The sequence below is a fragment of the Puma concolor genome, chromosome A1 (assembly GCF_028749965.1).
Source record: "Puma concolor isolate L17-30 chromosome A1, mPumCon1.1.hap2, whole genome shotgun sequence".
In the NCBI taxonomy this organism is placed as follows: Eukaryota; Metazoa; Chordata; class Mammalia; order Carnivora; family Felidae; genus Puma; species Puma concolor.
The window spans coordinates 64,472,934-64,492,417 of NC_141667.1; the positions used below are offsets into that span (position 1 = coordinate 64,472,934).

The window sequence follows — 19,484 nt, forward strand, 5'->3', positions numbered from 1 at the left end:
CAACTTGAGTGAAGGAAGTCAAACACAATGGGCAAACCTAACTGATGCGGTTTGAATTGGGAAAGAAGGGAAAGGGATTGGGCCTGGGTGAGGACATGAGGTGCTTCTGCATTGCACCATTTCTGAACGTGGGTGGCTATTACATGGATATATTCAGTGTGTGAAAATTCATCCATCTGGATACTGATGATCAGTGCACTTTTCTGCACGTATTTATAATTCAATTAAAAAGATTCATTTTAAGAAAAATAGGTTTCTGCCTATTACTTTGGGGGAAGTCACTCATTTTGGAGCTTCAGTTCCTCTGCTATAAAATGCTGCATGGATTTAAAAGGGTGGTCTATGGGAAAACCATTTGTAAAGTATAAATGTAAAGATATTACCATGGGCACTTCATAGGGTATGTACTCAATAAATGTGAAATGTTAAGTCTAAGTCTAAGGGAACTATCTCTATGTGCCAGATGCTTAAAATGCCTTATTTTGATTTAACAACCCAGTCATGCGGAGTTTACATCTGGGGAAACGAGGTTTATAGAAGGAAAGTAGCCTCCAGGTAATCCAGCTGGGGAGCAGCAGAACCACGATGGGCCTCAAGTCGGCATGCGTAAGCCGCCTACCTCAGGCCCTTGGCCCAGCACAACATATGCCATGCCAAGGTCTCACCGGAACCCTGTGGCAGTAAAGGGTGCCGTTTCCCCTCCCCTCCCCCCAGGCCCCCAACTTCATTGACTGACACTCCAGATCGGTCAAGTCCAGGGTCAGCTCATCACTCGGAAACCTTTCTCACCCTCAGCCACGGGAAAGGGAGCCCCGGTGGCCTGCTTCCTTTCCCCCATCCTTTTCTTGGTTCAGCTCATTTCTTCAGAGGGCTGTGCCCCCACGGTCTGCTCCCCACCCCCGAGTGATCTGGTCCCCAAACCTCAACACCACTCTCCAGCGGAGTGGTCCACCATCCGCGCAAAGAAACCCTTCCGGGTCCCCCGCCCTCTAAAGGGTGGTCTCCCGAGTGATCACCGGGCGTCCCTCCTTCCTCACGCACATCCCCTGCCCACTGCCTGCCCCGCGATGCCGCTCCAGCGCTCGCCCCTCAGCCCCCACCCCGCACCGTGGCCCGCCCCCTTCCCCCCCCCCCCCGCCCCCCTCAGTCCGCCGGCGTGCCCGCTCACTGGACGTAGCGCTCCGCCGGTCGCTGAGGAAGCTCCACGGCGGTTGCGCGACCAAGGCGGCCATGGCGGCGGCCGGCAGGGAGCAGGAGCGGGACCTGGCGCGCTTCGTCTACGTGATGCGCTTCGGCTCGCACCGGTGCGGCGGCGTCTTGCAGCTGGGCCGCCGCCGGGCTCGGGGCCTCGGGAGCACCGGGCGCGGGGCCGGCTGCAGCCCCGAGGAGCCGCGGGCGGCGGCCCGGGCCGGCGCGGAGCTGGCCCCCGGCCCCCGGGCTCCCGCGGCCTCCCCACCGGCGCCGGCGTCGAGCGCGCGGAGCGGTCCCCGGGCTGCGGCGCGAGCAGGTGGCGCCTAGGGGGCGGCGGGCGTGCGGGAGCGGGGCGCGCCGCCCGTCGGGGGCCGGTCTGGGAGTCGGCCCCCGCGTCCCCTGGGCCGCCGTCTCAGGGCGGTGGGGCGCCTCAGGCCTCGGCCTTTCCGTCAGCGTCCTGTCAGCCCTCCCGCCCGCCGCGGCCCGCGGCCCGCGGCCTTGGGGCGGGGCGGGGCAGTGGGGCCGGCGGCGGCCAGGCTCCGCCTCCCGTCAGTCCGGCTGCCGGCGCGGGGGGCAGAAAGACGGGTCCCTCGCGTGCCCGGCGTCACGCGAGCGGCGGAGAGGGCGCCCAGGGGCACACGCCGGTCATGTGAGGTCAGCCCGACGGACAGGGAAGGGCACCGGAGGGAGCCGCCGGCGTCCCCCAGAATGAGGGGGCGTCGGGGTGCTTGTCGGCGTTCCTAGCGCTCGCTGAATTTACAAATCAGCTTGAGCAGAACCCACATCTTTACCCTGTTGAGTCACTTCCTCTCTGAAAACATTTCTTCCATCTGCTTCGGTGTCCTTCGGGAATGTTTTCCATTTGAAACGTTTCCATAGGTTTTGCGTATATCCTCTTAAATTTATTCTAGGTGTTTGGCCTTCTCGTCTGTTCCTCTTCCGTAAAGTCCTCTAAATGCTTGTTGTTTGTATATAGGAAACTTCTTGATCTTTCAAAAATCACCTTTTGTTTAGGATTGATTTATATACATTTTGAGGCGGTTGACAAGGTTATATTCTTTAGTAACTCACCACCGCAGTTAAGATAGCAGTTTTTTCTGGAAAAGTCCTGCCTCTCTTTTGAGGGCTCATTCCTCTACATGTGCTTTTTTTTTTTTTTTGGAAAGTTTATTGAGATATTCACAGTTCATTCAACTCGCCTATTTAAAGTGCACAATTCAGTGCTTTTCAGAGTTGTACGACCATCACCACACTCAATTTTGGAACATTTCTATTGCCCTCCAAAGAACCCTGTACCTATTAGCACCGTACCCTGTATCCATTGACACTCACTGTTCCCTTTTACTGGCCTCCCCTACCCGTAACGCCAGCCCTAAGCAAGTGCTAAACTTTCTATCTGCATAGATTTGCTTTTTCTGGACATCTCGTGTAAATTGTGTCATACAATATATGAGCTTTCCTGATTGTCTTCTTTCACTTAGCCTGTTGGTGTGTTAATTTTAGGTCCTAGCACTTCACTGCATTCTTTTATTATTAGAATAAGTTTTGTCACTGTTCAGGTATACTATGGTATTATTTGTAAGTGAGATCATTTCACTTCTTTTTTACCCATTCTTATGCCTGCCATGTATCAAAATATCGCCTGTTTTTATCTTACTGCACGCAGAGTACTGCATACATCAGCTAATACCTCGAGTACAATGTTGAATAGTAGTGGAGATTGTGGGGTATCCTTGCCTTATTCCCGACCTTAGGGGAAATGTCTCTAGTGTTGCCCATTATATAAGGTACTGGCTTGAGGACCAAGGCATTTATATTTAAAATATTAAAAAGTATTCTTCAACTTTTATTTTTTCAGTGTTTTTATCATAAATGGGTGTTGAATTTTTGTCAAAGGCTTTCTCAGATCTATGGAGATAAATATACTTTATCCTTAGATTTATTAGTATGGCATGTGATATAAATGGATTTCCTAGTAGTGAACCAACCTTGCATTCCTGAAATAAAGCCTACTTGGTTATGATGTGTCATTCTCTTAAAGTAGTGTTGGACTCTGCTAAGAATTTGTTTAGGTTTTGGCATTGGTATTTGTGACAGGGATCTGTGGTTTTTCTTTCTTTGTACGTTTTCATCTGGTTTAGGTATCAGAGTTATACTTACTTCATAAAAGGAATGAAAATAAACTTTCCCTGCTTTTCTATGCTCTGGAATAATTTATAGAACAGTGGGACTACCTGGTGTTTGAAGGTTTGGTAGAGTTCTTCTGTGAAACCATCTGGGTCTAGTGCTTTTTGTGGGATAATTCCTTAACTTTCTTTATACCTTGTATGGATATTGCTCTCTTCAAGCTTTCTAAGTCTAACGGTACTCTGTATTTCCCTAGGAAATTATCTATTTCATCGTTTCCAAATCTGTTTGCATAGAGGTGCGCAAGTGGTATTTTATGATTTTTAAAAAATTTCCTGGGGCACCTGGGTGGCTCAGTTGGTTAAGCGTCCAACTTCGGCTCAAGTCATGATCTCGCGGTTCATGAGTTCAAGCCCCACATTGGGCTGTGTGCTGACAGCTCAGAGCCTGGAGCTTGTTTCCGATTCTGTGTCTCTCTCTCTCTCTCTCTGACCCTTCCCCGTTCATGCTCTATCTCTCTCTGTCTCAAAAATAAATAAATGTTAAAAAAATTTTTTTTTAAATTTCTCATGTTTCAGTGCTTATTTCCAAATTGTCATTTTTTTTTTCTGTATGTACGTGCTTTCTCCCTTTTTCTTGAGCAAGTTAGCCAGTGTCTTGTCCATTTTGTTAATTAAAAAAAAACCAGGATTTTGATTTATTAATGAGACATCTTGTTTTTCTGGTCTCTTCCTCATTAAAAAATGAAGATAGATAATAAAGATGACACATGCTTTCTTTTGGTTTACTGTGTTCTTTTTATACTTATTTTCAGCAGGACGTTTCATTCATTTATTTTTATTCTTTTTATTGATAAAAATATTTAGTGCAATGAATTTTCCTTTAACCACTATTATATATCCCATAGATTCTAATACGTAGTATTTTCAGTGTCACTATTTTTTTTTCATTCTGTAATTTCAGTTTGTATTACCCTTCTCACTGTGGAGTTAAAGTTTAAAAAATTTTTAATTTTCAGGACTTTTCTGTTTTGTTTCTGTTAGTAAACTCTGGTTTTATTGCACTGTAGTCAGAGTGTTTGTAAGGTCTCCACTTTATGGGTACTACCGATGTTTTCTTTGTGACCTAATTTATGATCCTTCCTTTTTGTTCTTTTTCTCCCCCAGAAGCCATGCAATTGAGAGACTGTCCCTTTAAATCATGCTTGCCCTTTTAAATTGAGTCAGTCCCATTAAATGGCATGTTTAGTACTTTATGTGGTGTCTAGGCCTTTAAATTGACCATTGAACTCCCTTCCCTGTAATTTGCACTATGATCCATAGGGTTTTGTCTTAGTGTTTTCAGATTTAGGGTGGATTCAGTCTTTCTGTTGCTCCAGCTCTCCTGCAGGCACTTTTTCTAGTGTCCTTCCTTTGGCTTCCCTGTTGGCTGCAAAGCCCTGCTTGGGGTGGGGGGGTTGGGGTGGGGGGGGAGCACATGGGATCATAGCTCTGCGATTCAATGATTTTTCTTATTTTACTTACAGTTATTTTGCAGTTTCAGTGTTCTGTGTCTTCAAGTAATGCTGAGGGCGTGGTTTTATGTAGAATTTTCAAAAGCTGAAGTCGTTTGGGGTGAAATTTTGGGAAGTCAGTTACCACGCCTTCCCCATTGTCTTCAGTGACTCTGAAATCCTAAACTGAAAGGTTTTGAACAAGAGAAGTGATGAGGTTGGATTAATTTAGGCCATTGCTATCTATATAAGGGAGATTGAATTGGAGGTAGGCAAGACTGAAGCCCAAGTTGAATAATCTATATTCTGTATGTTCTATAATCTATAATCTATATTTGTGTGGTATCCTTCCAGATTAAATTTGCTGTGATAATTTAGATGTATAAAATGGTACTCTGTATAATTTGATTGACTCCTGAGAATGAGCTGTGGTGGGAAGCCTTCAGAGATACTTAAGCAGGGTCATTATTTTGGACTTCAAGCCCATCTGATGGCCTCATTGTTAAAAGGCACTCAGGTTTTTGTTTTTGGGGTTTTTTTTTCCTGGCCCTTCTGCTGGGGATTAAAAAATCCAGGGGTAGTATAAAACATTTTAGCCCTGGGTTTCCAGCTTCTTTGAATAATAGAAACAAATGAAAGTCCTGTTCTAAGAAGAGGAAAGAGTATGGTGGTGGTGGTGGTGGGGGGGGGGGAGCTCTACAGCTTTGGCAGGAAACCAGGACAAATACAATGGATTCAATAGAAAGCCTGTATTGCTTTAGGGCCACAAATGGCAAGGACAAATAATAGTCCCTCAGCAAGGTAGTGGATTGGAAGTGAAGAACACTGAAAGCAGGTGAAGAAGCTGGTGGGGAGAAGGGAGGGGATACATGAATTCGTGCTGGAGATCCCCACCTATGTCGGTTAGAAGTAACTGGGTAGGCAGCATTATGAAAGCAGCGTTGCGCTGTTGTAACTTTACCCTGTGCAGACCTAAGGTGTCCGTCTTTCCTCTAGTTGGTTTCTCTTTTGGGATTTTGGCTGCTCCTTTGTGGCAGGGGTGACAGGATCAGATCTGGAAGAAGGAGAACTACGATGGGGTTGGCTGGGAGACACTGGAGTCTACAGCCCTGGTAGGGGGCACAGTGGCCCAGTACAGAGATGAAAGGCCTGACCTAAGGCAGAGCAATGGAGCTGGCACACAGGACCAATGACTGACGGAAAGATGGAGAAGGAAGGGTTCATGCCAACTCTGAAGTTTCTGTGCTAGGCAGCTGGGCAGAGGATGGAGCCCTTAACTTCAGAGCCCCCCCTGCTGTGCTTGGGCGACCAGGAATAGAGTTAAGGGAGAGAGGTCCTGGCATAGATTTATATTTAAACCAAGCCAGAAAGTGCTTAAGTTTTACTCAGTTTTGGGTGGATTTAATATTAATATTACAGGGACATTTATTAAATGCTTATGCCTAGCTCTTCTTGGGGAACCAGCTGAATTATTTGTTCAACAACATGAACGTGTCCCCCACTGTGGACACTAGATTAGGTGCTCGTGACATAGATGGATCAGACAAATATTCCGCTCGTAAGGAACTTCTAAATGAATAATGTGAATATAAGCTAGTAGACATGTATGCTGTATGATGGACCCCTTCAAAAGGCTTTGATAGTTTAGGGAAAGGAGAGGCATAAAGGCAGGAAATCAAGGGACATGAATGGAGAAATTCCTAGTGGGATGGTAGAAATTATCAAGGGTATTGGCTTTGAAGTCAGAAAGACATAATCTTGGCTCTGTCATTTATTAGCAGTGCGATATTGGCCAAGTTAGTTAACCACTCTGATCCTCAGTTTCCTTCTATGTAAAATGGGGATAATACTTCCTACCTTAATAAGTCACTGTAACGACTAAATGCAGTATGTAACGTATGCATAGGGCCCAGCCCAGTGTTTGATATGGAATAAATGACCAGTGAATGTTGGCTTACTGAACAGAGATGGCTTGAAGGGAAGGGGGTGGTTATTCCAGTGAGTGGTATATAGTGAGAATGGACTAAATATTTGTAGAATGAATGAAAAGCAAGTTTTGGACCATATTGTGGAATGCCTTGGAGACAATCATTTTATAGTCACTGAAGATTTTTGAATGGTGGCGTGAAGCTATCAGAGACAGTTACACTTCTGGAAGATCAGCAAATTTATCTTCGGCTGTTTGTAAGATGCAGTGGAGTTTAGAAATCCAGGGACAGGCAAATCAGGAAACTCTTCTAACATTTCAGGCAAGACTGATAAGTTAGTTCTCACAGAACTTGGGAGATATATTCATAATTGATATATCATAGGGGATGACATACTATTGTGGAGGTACAAGTAAATGCTTTCGGAGTGGTGAGTAATTTGAAGATGAGAGAATTAGGGAAGACTTCACAGTGGCAGAAACTCCACGAGAGTCCCACATGTTGCTGAGCTAGGAAGGAATTATATGTGGGAAAAATGTGTGAGCATAACCCTGGGAATGGATCCATGATGGAGAGTGATGAGGGAAGAACTAGAAGCATATTTTGAGTGTATAGAAACTGTGCAGAAAGAAGGCTAGAGGAAGCTTGGAAACACGAGTTGGGACAAAGTCTTTGGTATGTACTGGAGCTACCTTCAGTGAAGTATGCAAAACAGAAGAAATGATTTCGTCCTTTCTCTTTTTCGCATCCCCTATACTCCTTGACACGTTTTAGATCCCCGATAATTACAGGCCGACTTGATGGCTCCTATCCTGACCCCGGGGAGTAATGTGTAGGTTAGGAAAGGCTTACAAATGGAAAACATTTGGAATGATGCAAGTATAGTATTCCAAAGGCTTAGGCATTTAGGGGAGAAGGGTCCATATGGGTAAATGAAGAACAGAGATTTCCCAGACTTGAGTTCTTTTCCTATGCCCTATCTGCATTTCATCTGTACTATCATTTGCTTAATGTATTTACTTAATATGTGCATTTTCCCCTCTCGACTAAATTTTCTTTTTAGAACACGTTGCATCATTACCTCGGCGGCAAGCCTGTACCATTTGCCACAAATAGAAATTAATTAAAAGCAATCTAATAAAGGAACAACAATATTATTAAATTCTAGCCAAATAGCTTGTCTAATAAAGGTGGTCTGTGGTCATAAAGAGAGAGGAGCAAGTCTCAGGGAAGTCTTAATGACATACTACTTCCAAACTTTCTCCTTGATGTAATCAGAATGAAAAAGAATGGGAGAGAATGAGTTTCTCACTGTGTGAGTCAATGTTCTTTAGTGCTGTGTGTGTGCCCCACACGGAATTCGTGGTGTGCTTCTAAGAAATTGGGCAATGCCATTTTAGAACATACTCTAATTCGCTAACAAATGGAATGCTTACTGCATTTCTAATGTGTATGGTATTAGATAATTGGATCTCTAATAAAGAATAAAACAACATGGTAAACGTTATGATTACTGAGCATATAGGGTGCTTTGTGAAATCAGAGAAGGTTCCTGGAAAGCTAAATATTGAATGAGTGGAAGAAAGCCAGGTATAGAGTGGTGATGGCAGGGTAGGAATAAGGTGGGTAAGTGTTTGGGTAGGGGAATATAAAGGCTTTCAGGGAACACATGCTTAGTGTTTTACGATTTTGTCTTTGGACACACAAGCCCTTGGGTTTTCTTCTCACAGTTAATATTTGGGAAGGCAGCATGGTCTGGTGAGTAGAGAGAGGAAGCTTATTCATTCCTGACAAACCTTTATTAGTACCTACTGTGTGTCTGGTAGTGTGGCTAGAAAGATGACTAAGACCCACATAGTTATTACCCTCTGGGATCCCGGTCACAGCCTAGTGGAGGAAACACATTATAAACATGTGATATAAAAGTGTGCTAAGGGGGCGCCTGGATGGCTCAGTCGGTTAAGCGTCCGACTTCGGCTCAGGTCATGATCTCCCGGTCCGTGGGTTCGAGCCCCAAGTTGGGCTCTGTGCTGACAGCTCAGAGCCTGGAGCCTGCTTCAGATTCTGTGTCTCCCTCTCTCTCTGCCCCTCCCCTGCTCATACTCTGTCTCTCTCTGTCTCCAAAATAAATAAAAACATTAAAAAAATAAAATAAAATAAAATAAAATAAAATAAAATAAAAGTGTGCTAAGTGCTCTGACCTAAGCATTCCTAGAGCCAGTGCTGTTCAGGGGACTGTAGAGAGGAGGTGACAGTGTGAGCTGAGTCTTGAAGAGCAGGTAGAAATTTGCCTGGTAGGTTGTGTGTGTGTGTGTGTGTGTGTGTATACACATGCATGCACACAGAGTGTTTTAGCCAGATAGAACAGCATGTGCAAAGGCTAGGAAGGGTAAGAGCAAAACATTTGAAGAACCACAGGCATTTTGAATAGTTGAAAGCATAATGTGTGTCTGGAGTTGAACGGAGAAGAAAGGAGAGTTTGGAGATGCATTGGGTTAAGATGTGGCCTCTGGTATTTGTTTATTCTATTGCTGATTGTTTTGGGACTCACCTTTCAAATCAAAAAAGAAAGGAGATTTCTAAGGGATTTCTAGATATTTCTAAGGGAGTTTGTCTCTAGTTTTCTTGGCTTTCTCCCCCAGCATAATATTAGCTACTTGGTAAACTGGTAGCCTCTTGTGATCAGAAATACACCAACGAGTGTAAAAATCCCCAAAGAGAGCTCAGGAGACATTTATAATTGTCTTTGTTCTCAGGATAGTGAATCCTTTAAAATAAGCGCTGGCCTTGATATTTTACCTTTCACTCTCTCTTTTTTTAAAATTAGGTTTAACCCAGAAGAATTTAGCTAAACAGTTTGATTTCCCTATACCTTTGAATGAAGCTTCGAAAGTAATGAAGAAAAAGAAAAAGGTATATTATTATAAAGGAGAATGAGCAATATTTGAATTTTAGATTAACTTCTCTAAATACAAATGTGTGAAGATATTCAACAGTAAAAACAGTTCCATCTTTTGAAAATTTAATTTACTGAAATGAGAAAATAGAATTAATTTAGCAGAAATAGAACTGGGTTTGGAAATATTTATTAACTATAGAGAACAGTCCTTCCAGTGTTTGAAGATATGAACACATTTTAATCAAAACATAATGGGAGATTTTTCAAAGCATAAAAATATATGTTCCACAGAATATAACAAACTCTGATAGGTAGTGTAATATAAGGACAAAATCATGGATTTCACAGAAAAGAATAATGTACCTGCATTAATGACATATTGCTCTTTTAAAGACAAGGGACATACATTTACTTTCTAGAAGGAAAGCTAACGAGGATGAACCTTTACTGCTGAAAACCATTTTCATCTCTGGTTGTCCAAATGTCCTGGCAACTTGAGTGTTTTAAACATAGTCGAGATCAGTAGCTCTACGAATCTTTGTTTTCCACCATGGATCTTAAGCACTTCAGCTTAAAGAAATCGTTAGTTGATAATGACACGTCAAATTGTATTGTTTCTGAGCTTTGAGTTTATATGAGTTATAATCCATGTATAGTGTAAAACAGCATTCAAGGTGACTAACCCCAAATGTAATTTGAGTGTGCACCTGATCTTCCCACTATACTAAGAAATATTTCCTCCAAGAATCAATTCCTTTTGGGTGAAGAGAACAGAGCAATAGCCAATATTTACTCGTAACTACAATATGCCAGACATTGGGGTACGTGCTTTACGTATATTTTTCATTAATCCTAATAATCCAGCGTATGAAGCTATTACTAGATGAGATGTAAAACACTTGCCCATTAAAAATCGAGTAATTTCCCAGTGGAATAGAAATTCAGTATTTTCATAACTATTGAAAACAAAATTGAATGTGTTAGAACCATTTAGATAGGACCTTATAGGCATTGCCTTCATCCAGGGTAGCTCATTTAAATAGTACAGAGAGGGAATGCTAGGAAATTAGCAAAAGAGATCACTGATCATGGGAAAACCGTCACATTTAAGTTTTAGGTCTGTAAGTGCTAGAATTGCCTTAGCGTGGTTTCAGTTGAGGTATAACACAGTTCAGTCACTGCCAGTTGCCTCTGTCAAAATGTATTTCCACCTTTCTGCTCGGTGTTCCTTAACTGTGTTTATATTTTTAAGGTTCGCGTATGGAATAAAGTATACAAAGTCATTTCTAGAATGCTTGAAGAAAATGAAAAATACAGACTCAGGCTGAAATACCAACAACTATCCAGTGAAAGCAAGTTAACACAGTTGATTGTATGAAAGAAGACTGGCTTTCCTAACAGGTTAGTCACCCTTGGGTCACATTAGTCTAGTAGTTTTCCTAATTGTCACATGTGGTGTGCAGAACTGTAGAAATGAGGCTACAACTATTCATCGTAATTAAAAAGCACAAACAATGTTAAAGCACTGAGTTATAGACTAGACTGCCGATGTAGGTGTGAGTAGAGAAGAGCAGAAGGTAAATGTTGATGAGAATTTACTGAGCGAAAGGACCACACTTGCCTGTGATTTAATGGCAGCTTTTAAAAAAAATTTTTTTTTAACGTTTATTTATTTTTGAGACAGAGAGAGACAGAGCATGAATGGGGGAGGGGCAGAGAGAGAGAGGGAGACACAGAATCGGAAGCAGGCTCCAGGCTCTGAGCCATCAGCCCAGAGCCCGACGCGGGGCTCGAACTCATGGACCGTGAGATCGTGACCTGAGCTGAAGTTGGAGGCTTAACCGACTGAGCCACCCAGGCGCCCCTAATGGCAGCTTTTTAATAGAGATTACAAAACTCATCCATATTGACGAAGACAAACATTTTAACTGCAATATAAAATTACACATCCTGTGTCACTTCTTATAGTCACTTCCTTTCCATGGATGCTGCAGTATAATTTAATGCTTTTGACAAAACTGCTCTTGAATTATGGCCTTGATGTCATTATTTCATTCCTGGGAAACAACTCATAAATTAAACTATGTTCTAAAGCTCCATCAACAAGGAGGCAAACCATAAGAGACTCTTAAAAACTGAGAATAAACTGAGGGTTGATGGGGGGTGGGAGGGAGGGGAGGGTGGGTGACGGGCATTGAGGAGGGCACCTGTTGGGATGAGCGCTGGGTGTTGTATGGAAACCAATTTGACAATAAATTTCCTATTAAAAAAATAATGAGTTGATATTGTGGCCAGAGAAAAATTAGATGTGATCTAGTATATTTATTAAAGTCACTGGAAATTCTGGATTCTCAAACAATTAAGTTGGATACAATTTATGTAACTGATAATGCCACATCGATTGATAAATCATAATAGTTGTTTCCTTTCCTTCACATGCTTGTCCTAATACACATGTTACCATGCTGAATGCTTCTGTAGGCTCTTACTACAGTCACTCGATGGCAACTTCTATTTTGACCAGTCAGTAAATCTGCAGAATTTAATTTTGTGAAGAATATTTTCATAAGATAATAATTAGGACAGAATGCCATTTTGTAAGCAATGTTACACTGGAAACTCATGACTGTTAGTGTAATATTGCGTCAATAATAGCATAAGTTGTTTGCTATAGTGGCATATAAACAATGTTCAGATTAGTGATACTCGGTTTTATTTGTTCAATTAAGGAGAAGAATGAGGCAGATGGGGGGATTAGGAAGAAAAAGTAGTCCATGATTTATTGGGAGAAAAAGATGTTTGAATAGGCAGAACAATGTGCAAGAAACCTGGACATTGTTCCAAGTGTTAATCCAGATCCAGTTACTTTAATAAACATATTAGATTACATCTAATTTTGCTCTGGCCATAACCTTGATCTTGTCAGTCTCTTGTGCCTCAGTAGGAGGGCTTCTACTAAACATCAAGTAATCTTGTAAGAATTATTTAGTAATTTAAAATAATATGCTATGCATTTCCAGAAATAGCCTGTTATAAACAAGTATCCTTGTAGTTCATTATTTTGCATTATAATTTTAAACCAGATTACAAAAACTAATAGAAATACATTTAGAAATGTATTATGACTCTTATTTCCTAATATGTATTTATTAATGGGAAAACAAGGACTAGAGGTCAAGTTGAATTTTCCCATATATTTTGTGTTGTTCGTAGACTCAGATTACACAAGATGCATCTTCTTATCATCTTCTGGTAAGAATTCATTTATATGATAATTATAAAGTATAGACTTTGTTTCCTCCCCTTTTATATCTTCACTTCTCCAACTTTTAGTGTCTACCATTGCTAATTCCAGCCTGTTTCCTTCCTTAAACCCAGTAAGGCCTCATTAAATATTTGTTGAAATTTAACAAGCTTCATTTGGGCCCTGTCTTAACAGTTCTATTGTAACTACTCTTTCCATGGTCCATGGTTTTTGGTTTTTTGTGTGTGTTTCTGTTTGTTAATATCTCTTAGTTCTATTTTCTCTTTGAACTTTTCACATTTAATATTATCTCACTGCTACTTTCAGTCTTTCTTTTTTAGTGTCCTGGAAGCTATGACATGGTTCACTTTCTGCCTTTCTGACTGTATTTTCTGTGTATTTTTTAATTTGTCCCTTCTGTTACCACTTGATATCCAACGCTACCCTAGGAGTAGTTGTTGGGTCGACTCTCTCTTTACATATTTATTCTGAAATAATTTACCCATTTTATAGCTTCAATTACTCTTTCTTGATGTATGCCCCCTAAATCTCTCTTCTGCCTTTGACCTCTGAATTTCTTCAGGCTATTCTACAGTTATTTTAAAATATTACATGTTTTAAATCGAACGCATCATCTCTCCTCCATTTATTTCAGTTGTGTCTTCATTTGCTAATTCCCTGGGCTCATTAAATTTCTAGGGAGAGATGACACCAGTTTAGTGGGGTTTGGAAAGTACTAGAAAAGTAAGATGGGTGTTGGAAAAAAGAAATCAGACTTTTGTACATGGGAAGGTGGGGGAGGGAAATATATTTTAGACATGGACGTGAGCAAGTTCATGGAGTCCAAGAAAATGTCCAGGAATATGTAGTTTGATCAAAGCTCGTTTATGGAGTCCTTGTGAGGGAAGGTATAAAAGTCCACTGAGACCGTATTTCAAAGGGTCCTATGTGAGCACTGGACCAAGGATTTGTACTCAGTTAAGTAGACAGTAAAGCAACATGAAACATTTTCTTAACCCCTTATTCTAAATGATTTCAAAAGTACAGGAAGTTTGCAAGAAAAATTCAAAGAACTCCAGCATAACCTTTACCTAACTTCACTGATTTTTAACATTTTGTCACATTTGCAGGTTCATTCTTAGGCACTTTCTCTCTTTGTCTGTGTGTATGTATGTGTGTTTAAAATATTACCCCTTGGGGTACCTGGCTTAGTTGGTTAAGTGTCTGACTCTTGATTTTGGCTCAGGTCGCGATCTCATGGTTCGTGGAATCGAGCCCCATGTTGGGCTCTGCGCTGATAGCGTGAAGCCTGCTAGGGATTCTCTCTCAGCCTGCCTCTCTCTCTCTCTCTCTCTCCCCCCCGCCCCTGCTCATGCTCTTTCTCTCTCTCTCAAAATAAATAAACATTAAAAAAAATAAATAAAATACTACCCCTTAATACTTTAGTGTGTATATCCTAAGAACAAAGGTATCTTTCATAAAGCCACCCATCAATGATCAAATTCAGGAAATTTATGTTTCCTTTTGTAATTAATAAGTATTTTGTGGAAGCTTAATAAAAGACTATGCAAATACCTCAAACATCACCAGTATAGAACATTTTAGAGCAGTGGATTGATCAGATCTGCATTTACATCAGATCTGATGTTACTAATGTGGAAAGGTTTGGAATGGAGGCAAGATAGGAAATGAAAATCCAAGGATTCTAACAGCAGTCCAAGTGAGTGAAATGCACTTAAATTTTTTTTTTTTCAACGTTTTTATTTATTTTTGGGACAGAGAGAGACAGAGCATGAACGGGGGAGGGGCAGAGAGAGAGGGAGACACAGAATCGGAAACAGGCTCCAGGCTCCGAGCCATCAGCCCAGAGCCTGACGCGGGGCTCGAACTCTCGGACCGCGAGATCGTGACCTGGCTGAAGTCGGACGCTTAACCGACTGCGCCACCCAGGCGCCCCATAAATGGGAGTGGCAGAGTTTGTGGAGAGGAGACAAAGGATTGGCCATAGGGGATGAGAGAGATCATCTTGAGTTCTGAGAATGAGGAGATAAGAAAGAAGGAAGTCAAGAGAAAGAACCGATTTTGTGAAGCTACTGAGTTTCATTTTGGCGTGTTGAATTTTAGGTGATAGTGAGGGGTTCAGGTAGAAATTCCAAGCGAGCAGCTTGAAGTTTCATACTGAGGCTAGTGTGCAGTCTATGGTGCGTGAAGGTCGTTGGTAGTTCTGGCAGTGGATGTGCATGAAAGCCTCAGTGTGAGGATGGGAGGAGAGGAGAGGAGGAACACAGAATGTCTGTGATGTCTAGGATGAAGAGCAATTCTCAGTTTCAAAGAGTGATTCTGGGTGCTTCATCAGGAGTAATGAGAAGTGATGGTGGGGTGGTGGGGGATACGGATGAAGCTTGCAGGAGACCAGGGGCTTGGCAGTCCAAAGGAGGGCAATGGCCTTGTTCAGTGAGAATGTAGGGGTACAAAAAGTAGGAGTGTAGAAATAAATCAGCTAGGAACAATGTCAGAGTTCCTAGAAGTAAGGCACAAGTGCCAAATGATGACATTGCCCAAGCGGTACCCTGGCTTGTGAGTGCCTTGAAGTGGCCTGGAGGTTAAGGCCTTTGTGACACAGTTTTTGTGACACAGTTTCTGTAACTGGGGCTGTTGAAGTCGTCAATATTATTGGCCGGTGCTGGAATGGAGAAGAAAAATCTGGAAGTAAAAGTTACCAAAACAGTGAATACAGAGAATGGCTAACTGTTGCTTTGCAATGTTAGAAAAGTTAAAATATTTTAGTGACTATTAACCGTTTTATAGTAACAAGAATCACTTTGTCATCTTTTATTTAGGATTAACCTATCTTTGGATCTGTTTACCAAAGAAGATTGTGAAGAGTTTAAAGATGGAACTTTAAATTGAATCATAATTATATGTTAATTTTGGTGTGTTTTGTTGGTATTGGGACTTTAATATTTGAATAGAAAAACTACCTTCTTTATAAATTAATAGCATTTCTTTACAAATTAAATATGGTTGTATGCACACAAGTGTTATGCAAGTGTTTTTCAAGTGTGAATTAGTACTTATTCTGTATTCTTTTAAATTAATCTTATACATAAAATTTAAATTGACATAGCAATACAATTGCAGGCATTTATATTTACCAATGTTTCCCTTTAATGAATGTGTCTGCAAACCACCACTTTATTCATCCCTCATTATGATATAACTGCTTTAAATTAAACTTCGATTCATTTAAATTGTTTCTGGCTTTCTTCTTCTAAATTTCCCAATTGTCTTATGATAAAAACCTACAATTTACATAGTGACAATTATTTTCGGTGTTAAAACTAATGGTTATTTAAGCCATCTTTTCATCCTAAGGAATGTTAGAAAATTTATGCAAATTCTAAATTGTAATATGGAGTATTTTAGGATAATTTTGGGGCAAAGATCAAAGGAAACATTCTTCTCCTTTTCAGGCCCCTAACTAATAGATACATTTTTTTTTTCCAGTCAATAAGTGAGAGATTTAGAATTCTGAAAATAATTCAGAAATGTTTCTCCGTGAAGAACCATTATTTTCTACTCAGTATTAAGTAGTAATCAGCTGTTACGTAGATCATTTTATCTGCTTTTTGTTGATGCAGTCTCTTTCCCTGCATTGTTTTAAAGGCCTATGTGGAACTGAAAACTTAGGAGGAAAAGACAAAAACAGTTTGCCTGTGATAAAAACAAACAAAACAAAACAAAACAAGACAAAAAAATCCCATATGGGGCTCCTGGATGACTCAGTTGGTTAAGGTCTGACTTTGGCTCAGGTCATGATCTCGCAGTTCATGCTTTCAAGCTCTGCGTTGGCCTCTGTGCTGACAGCTCAGACAGAGCCCGGAAGCTGCTTCCGGATTCTCTGTCTCCCTCTCTCTCTGCCCCTCCCCGACTGTGCTCTGTGTCTCTCTCTGTCTCTCTGCCTCTTTCTCTCTCAAAAATAAATAAACATAAAAAAAAAAATTCCACATCCATCCTGAATTTCTTGCCACAAAAATTGAAGCACGTGCGTGGTAGACCTCTTTGGTTCTAAAGGCAGTACGTTCCTCACCTAGAAATATTGACCAGGCCCATCTATTAGCTGACACAGAAGGTTGCCAACTTTGAGTGGGACCCAGTTCAGGAAAGGGCTTTGCAGTAGGTCCAGCCCCGGAAGTAAGCAGTCCTGCTCCTTGAATTATATGATTTGGAAGACCCTTTGGTGTTGGAGATATCATTAGTGGGAAAAGATGTAGTATGAAGCTTATGAAAAGCCAACCAAAGGGGCCCCATAGTGGAATTATAAATCAAGGTCATACTGTCCACAGCATAAAATTAAATGCCATTTGAGAGATAGCTTTAACATGTTTGAGGCTTTGGTAGAAACAAATCGCTTGGCCATGAGGCAAAAAACAAAAACAAACAAACAAAAACCAGCAGCAGACTCACAAAATGGAAATAGCACATCTGCGAAGGAAGACTTCCCAGCAGAAAGTTCCTAAGTGGGGCCAGGCAGCACAAGCAGCAGGCTGTGTGAGCAGATAGTCCAATCCTCATGTCACCGACATCAGTTGTACTAGTTCCCTTCCCTCTGCTTGCACCTGTGGCCATATAAGCGGTCCCATACAACCAGATAAAAGAGGAGGAAAAGTCTGAGCTTTGGTTTACGAATGGATTTTTCCATTGTGGGTGCAAGTCAATATAGATGGTGTTAGTACTATAGCCATGTTCCAGAGTGGCCCTGAAAGATACTGGAAAGGGAAAAGGGCAGGGTTGTGAGCTGCACAAATGGCTATCCACTTTGTGTGATAGGTGGGGTGGTTCAAGGCGAGAATCCATATGAATCTATCGATGACCTGGTCATCTGATCTGGGGCGTGATAGGAAGGACTGGAATATTGGAGACAAAAAGATCTGATACAGAGGCATGTGGATGGACATACGGGAAGGGCACAAAGTGTGAATTTTTTGTATCACTTGCCAGTGCTCATGAGAAAGTATCCACTGCTGAAGAGACACTGACCAACTAAGTAGACAGAATCATGACCAGTTGGTGTCAGCCACCTGTCATCACTGGCTGCCCAGGAACTTGATCGATTTCTTTAATTTCAATTATTTTTTTCCTCTGCCTGCTTTGGGCTTATTTTTTATTTTTTGTAGATTCTTAAATTGGGGGCTTAGATTACTGATTTGAGACATTTCCCCTTTTCTAATGTATGCATTTAGTGTCATAATTTTTCCTCTCAGCACGGCTTTAACTATGTCCCACAGGGTTTTGTATGTCGCATTTTCATTTTTTATTTGTGTATTTGTCTATGCTTTATGTTCTATCAGTTTTTCTTTACATATTTTGTATATTACTTGGTGCAAACATATTTAGTATTGCTCTGTGTTCTTTGTGAATTGACCCTTTATCATTATATAATTAATGTTCCTCCCTGTGTCTGGTAATTTTCTTTACTCTTAAGTCTACTTTATAGGATCTTAATATAATTACTTCTGCCTTGTTTTAATTAATATATCTTTTTCTAGCCTTTGACTTTTTTTTTTTTTCCAACGTTTATTTATTTTTGGGACAGAGAGAGACAGAGCATGAACGGGTGAGGGGCAGAGAGAGAGGGAGACACAGAATCGGAAACAGGCTCCAGGCTCTGAGCCATCAGCCCAGAGCCCGACGCGGGGCTCGAACTCACGGACCGCAAGATCGTGACCTGGCTGAAGTTGGACGCTTAACCGACTGCACCACCCAGGCGCCCCTCTAGCCTTTGACTTTCAACTTGCCTATATCCTTCATTATATTTGAAATGTTTATACACAGCATATAGTTGGGTCATGTTTTTTAACCCACTCAGCCAATCTCTGTCTTTTAATTGATATATTTATACCATTTATATTTTTTAATTTTTTTTTTTAATTTGAGAGAGAGAGAGACAGCAGGGGAGAGGCAGAGGGAGAGAGAGAGAAAAAAAAATCTTAAGCAGATTCCTCATTCAGTGCAGATTCCACGACCCTGGGATCATGACCCGAGCAGAAATCATGTGTCGGATACTCAACCGACTGAGCCATCCAGGCACCGCATACCATTTATATTTAAGGTAGTTCTTGATATATGAGGGTTTAACTCTTCTATTTTATTTTATGTTTTCTGTTTCTTCTTTTCTCTGTTTTCTTTTTCCTGCCTTCCTGCTGCTCATGTGATGTCCATTGACACTGTGTCAACAATGGAAAGGGGGGAGTAAGGGAGTGTGGGAAGAAAGAGAAGCCTCATTACTTGCCAGTGGGGTTAAAAATTCTGGCTCCCTACTTGGCCTTTTCTGACATAACCCCATTGGGTTATGAGGGGACATTTCAATTCAGGGGAAAGGTGGAAGTCTGAAGTCTCCACTCAGCCTTTGCTGCCATGGGTGTTATTTGGGATCCAGTTTTTTTTCTGTGGTGTTTGGCTGGAGAAGAGATGTTATTAAAATTTTCTGTCTTTCTAGGCTATTTTTTTTCAGGTGGAGCAGGCTTTTATTGGGAATTTTTTGTTTGTGCCCATTGGCATTTCCAGGTTGCTGGCTTCTTGGGTACTCAGGTTCTTAGCTGA

General features: G+C 41.4%; 1 protein-coding gene across 4 annotated transcripts; it reads left to right on the top strand.

The window, feature by feature from the left end:
- The first annotated feature begins 1,157 nt into the window (after positions 1-1,157).
- Positions 1,158-19,193, top strand: CA1H5orf47 (chromosome A1 C5orf47 homolog). 4 transcript variants are annotated; one of them, XR_015255438.1, is made up of 5 exons: positions 1,159-1,507; positions 9,566-9,651; positions 10,890-11,038; positions 12,851-12,889; positions 15,722-16,132. XR_015255438.1 is itself a non-coding variant. In XM_086719395.1 (4 exons), the coding sequence occupies exons 1-3, from the start codon at positions 1,231-1,233 to the stop codon at positions 11,013-11,015; spliced, it is 489 nt and encodes a 162-aa protein (XP_086575521.1). In that variant the 5' UTR covers positions 1,158-1,230; the 3' UTR covers positions 11,016-11,038; positions 18,821-19,193. The 4 variants fall into 4 exon arrangements, 3 of the variants coding, with proteins under 3 accessions (XP_086575521.1, XP_086575582.1, XP_086575437.1); XM_086719395.1 differs by lacking the exons at positions 12,851-12,889; positions 15,722-16,132 and adding an exon at positions 18,821-19,193 and having other exon boundaries at positions 1,158-1,507; XM_086719456.1 differs by lacking the exon at positions 12,851-12,889 and having other exon boundaries at positions 1,158-1,507; positions 10,890-10,989.
- The last annotated feature ends 291 nt before the right edge of the window (positions 19,194-19,484 follow it).

Bases quoted from the DNA above. Each gene is read 5' to 3' on its own strand.
- CA1H5orf47 (XM_086719456.1), top strand. From the start codon at position 1,231: ATGGCGGCGGCCGGCAGGGAGCAGGAGCGGGACCTGGCGCGCTTCGTC. The intron at 9,652-10,889 runs GTATATTATTAT...TATATTTTTAAG, and splicing joins TAATGAAGAAAAAGAAAAAG to GTTCGCGTATGGAATAAAGT. The intron at 10,990-15,721 runs GCAAGTTAACAC...TCTTTTATTTAG, and splicing joins CCAACAACTATCCAGTGAAA to GATTAACCTATCTTTGGATC.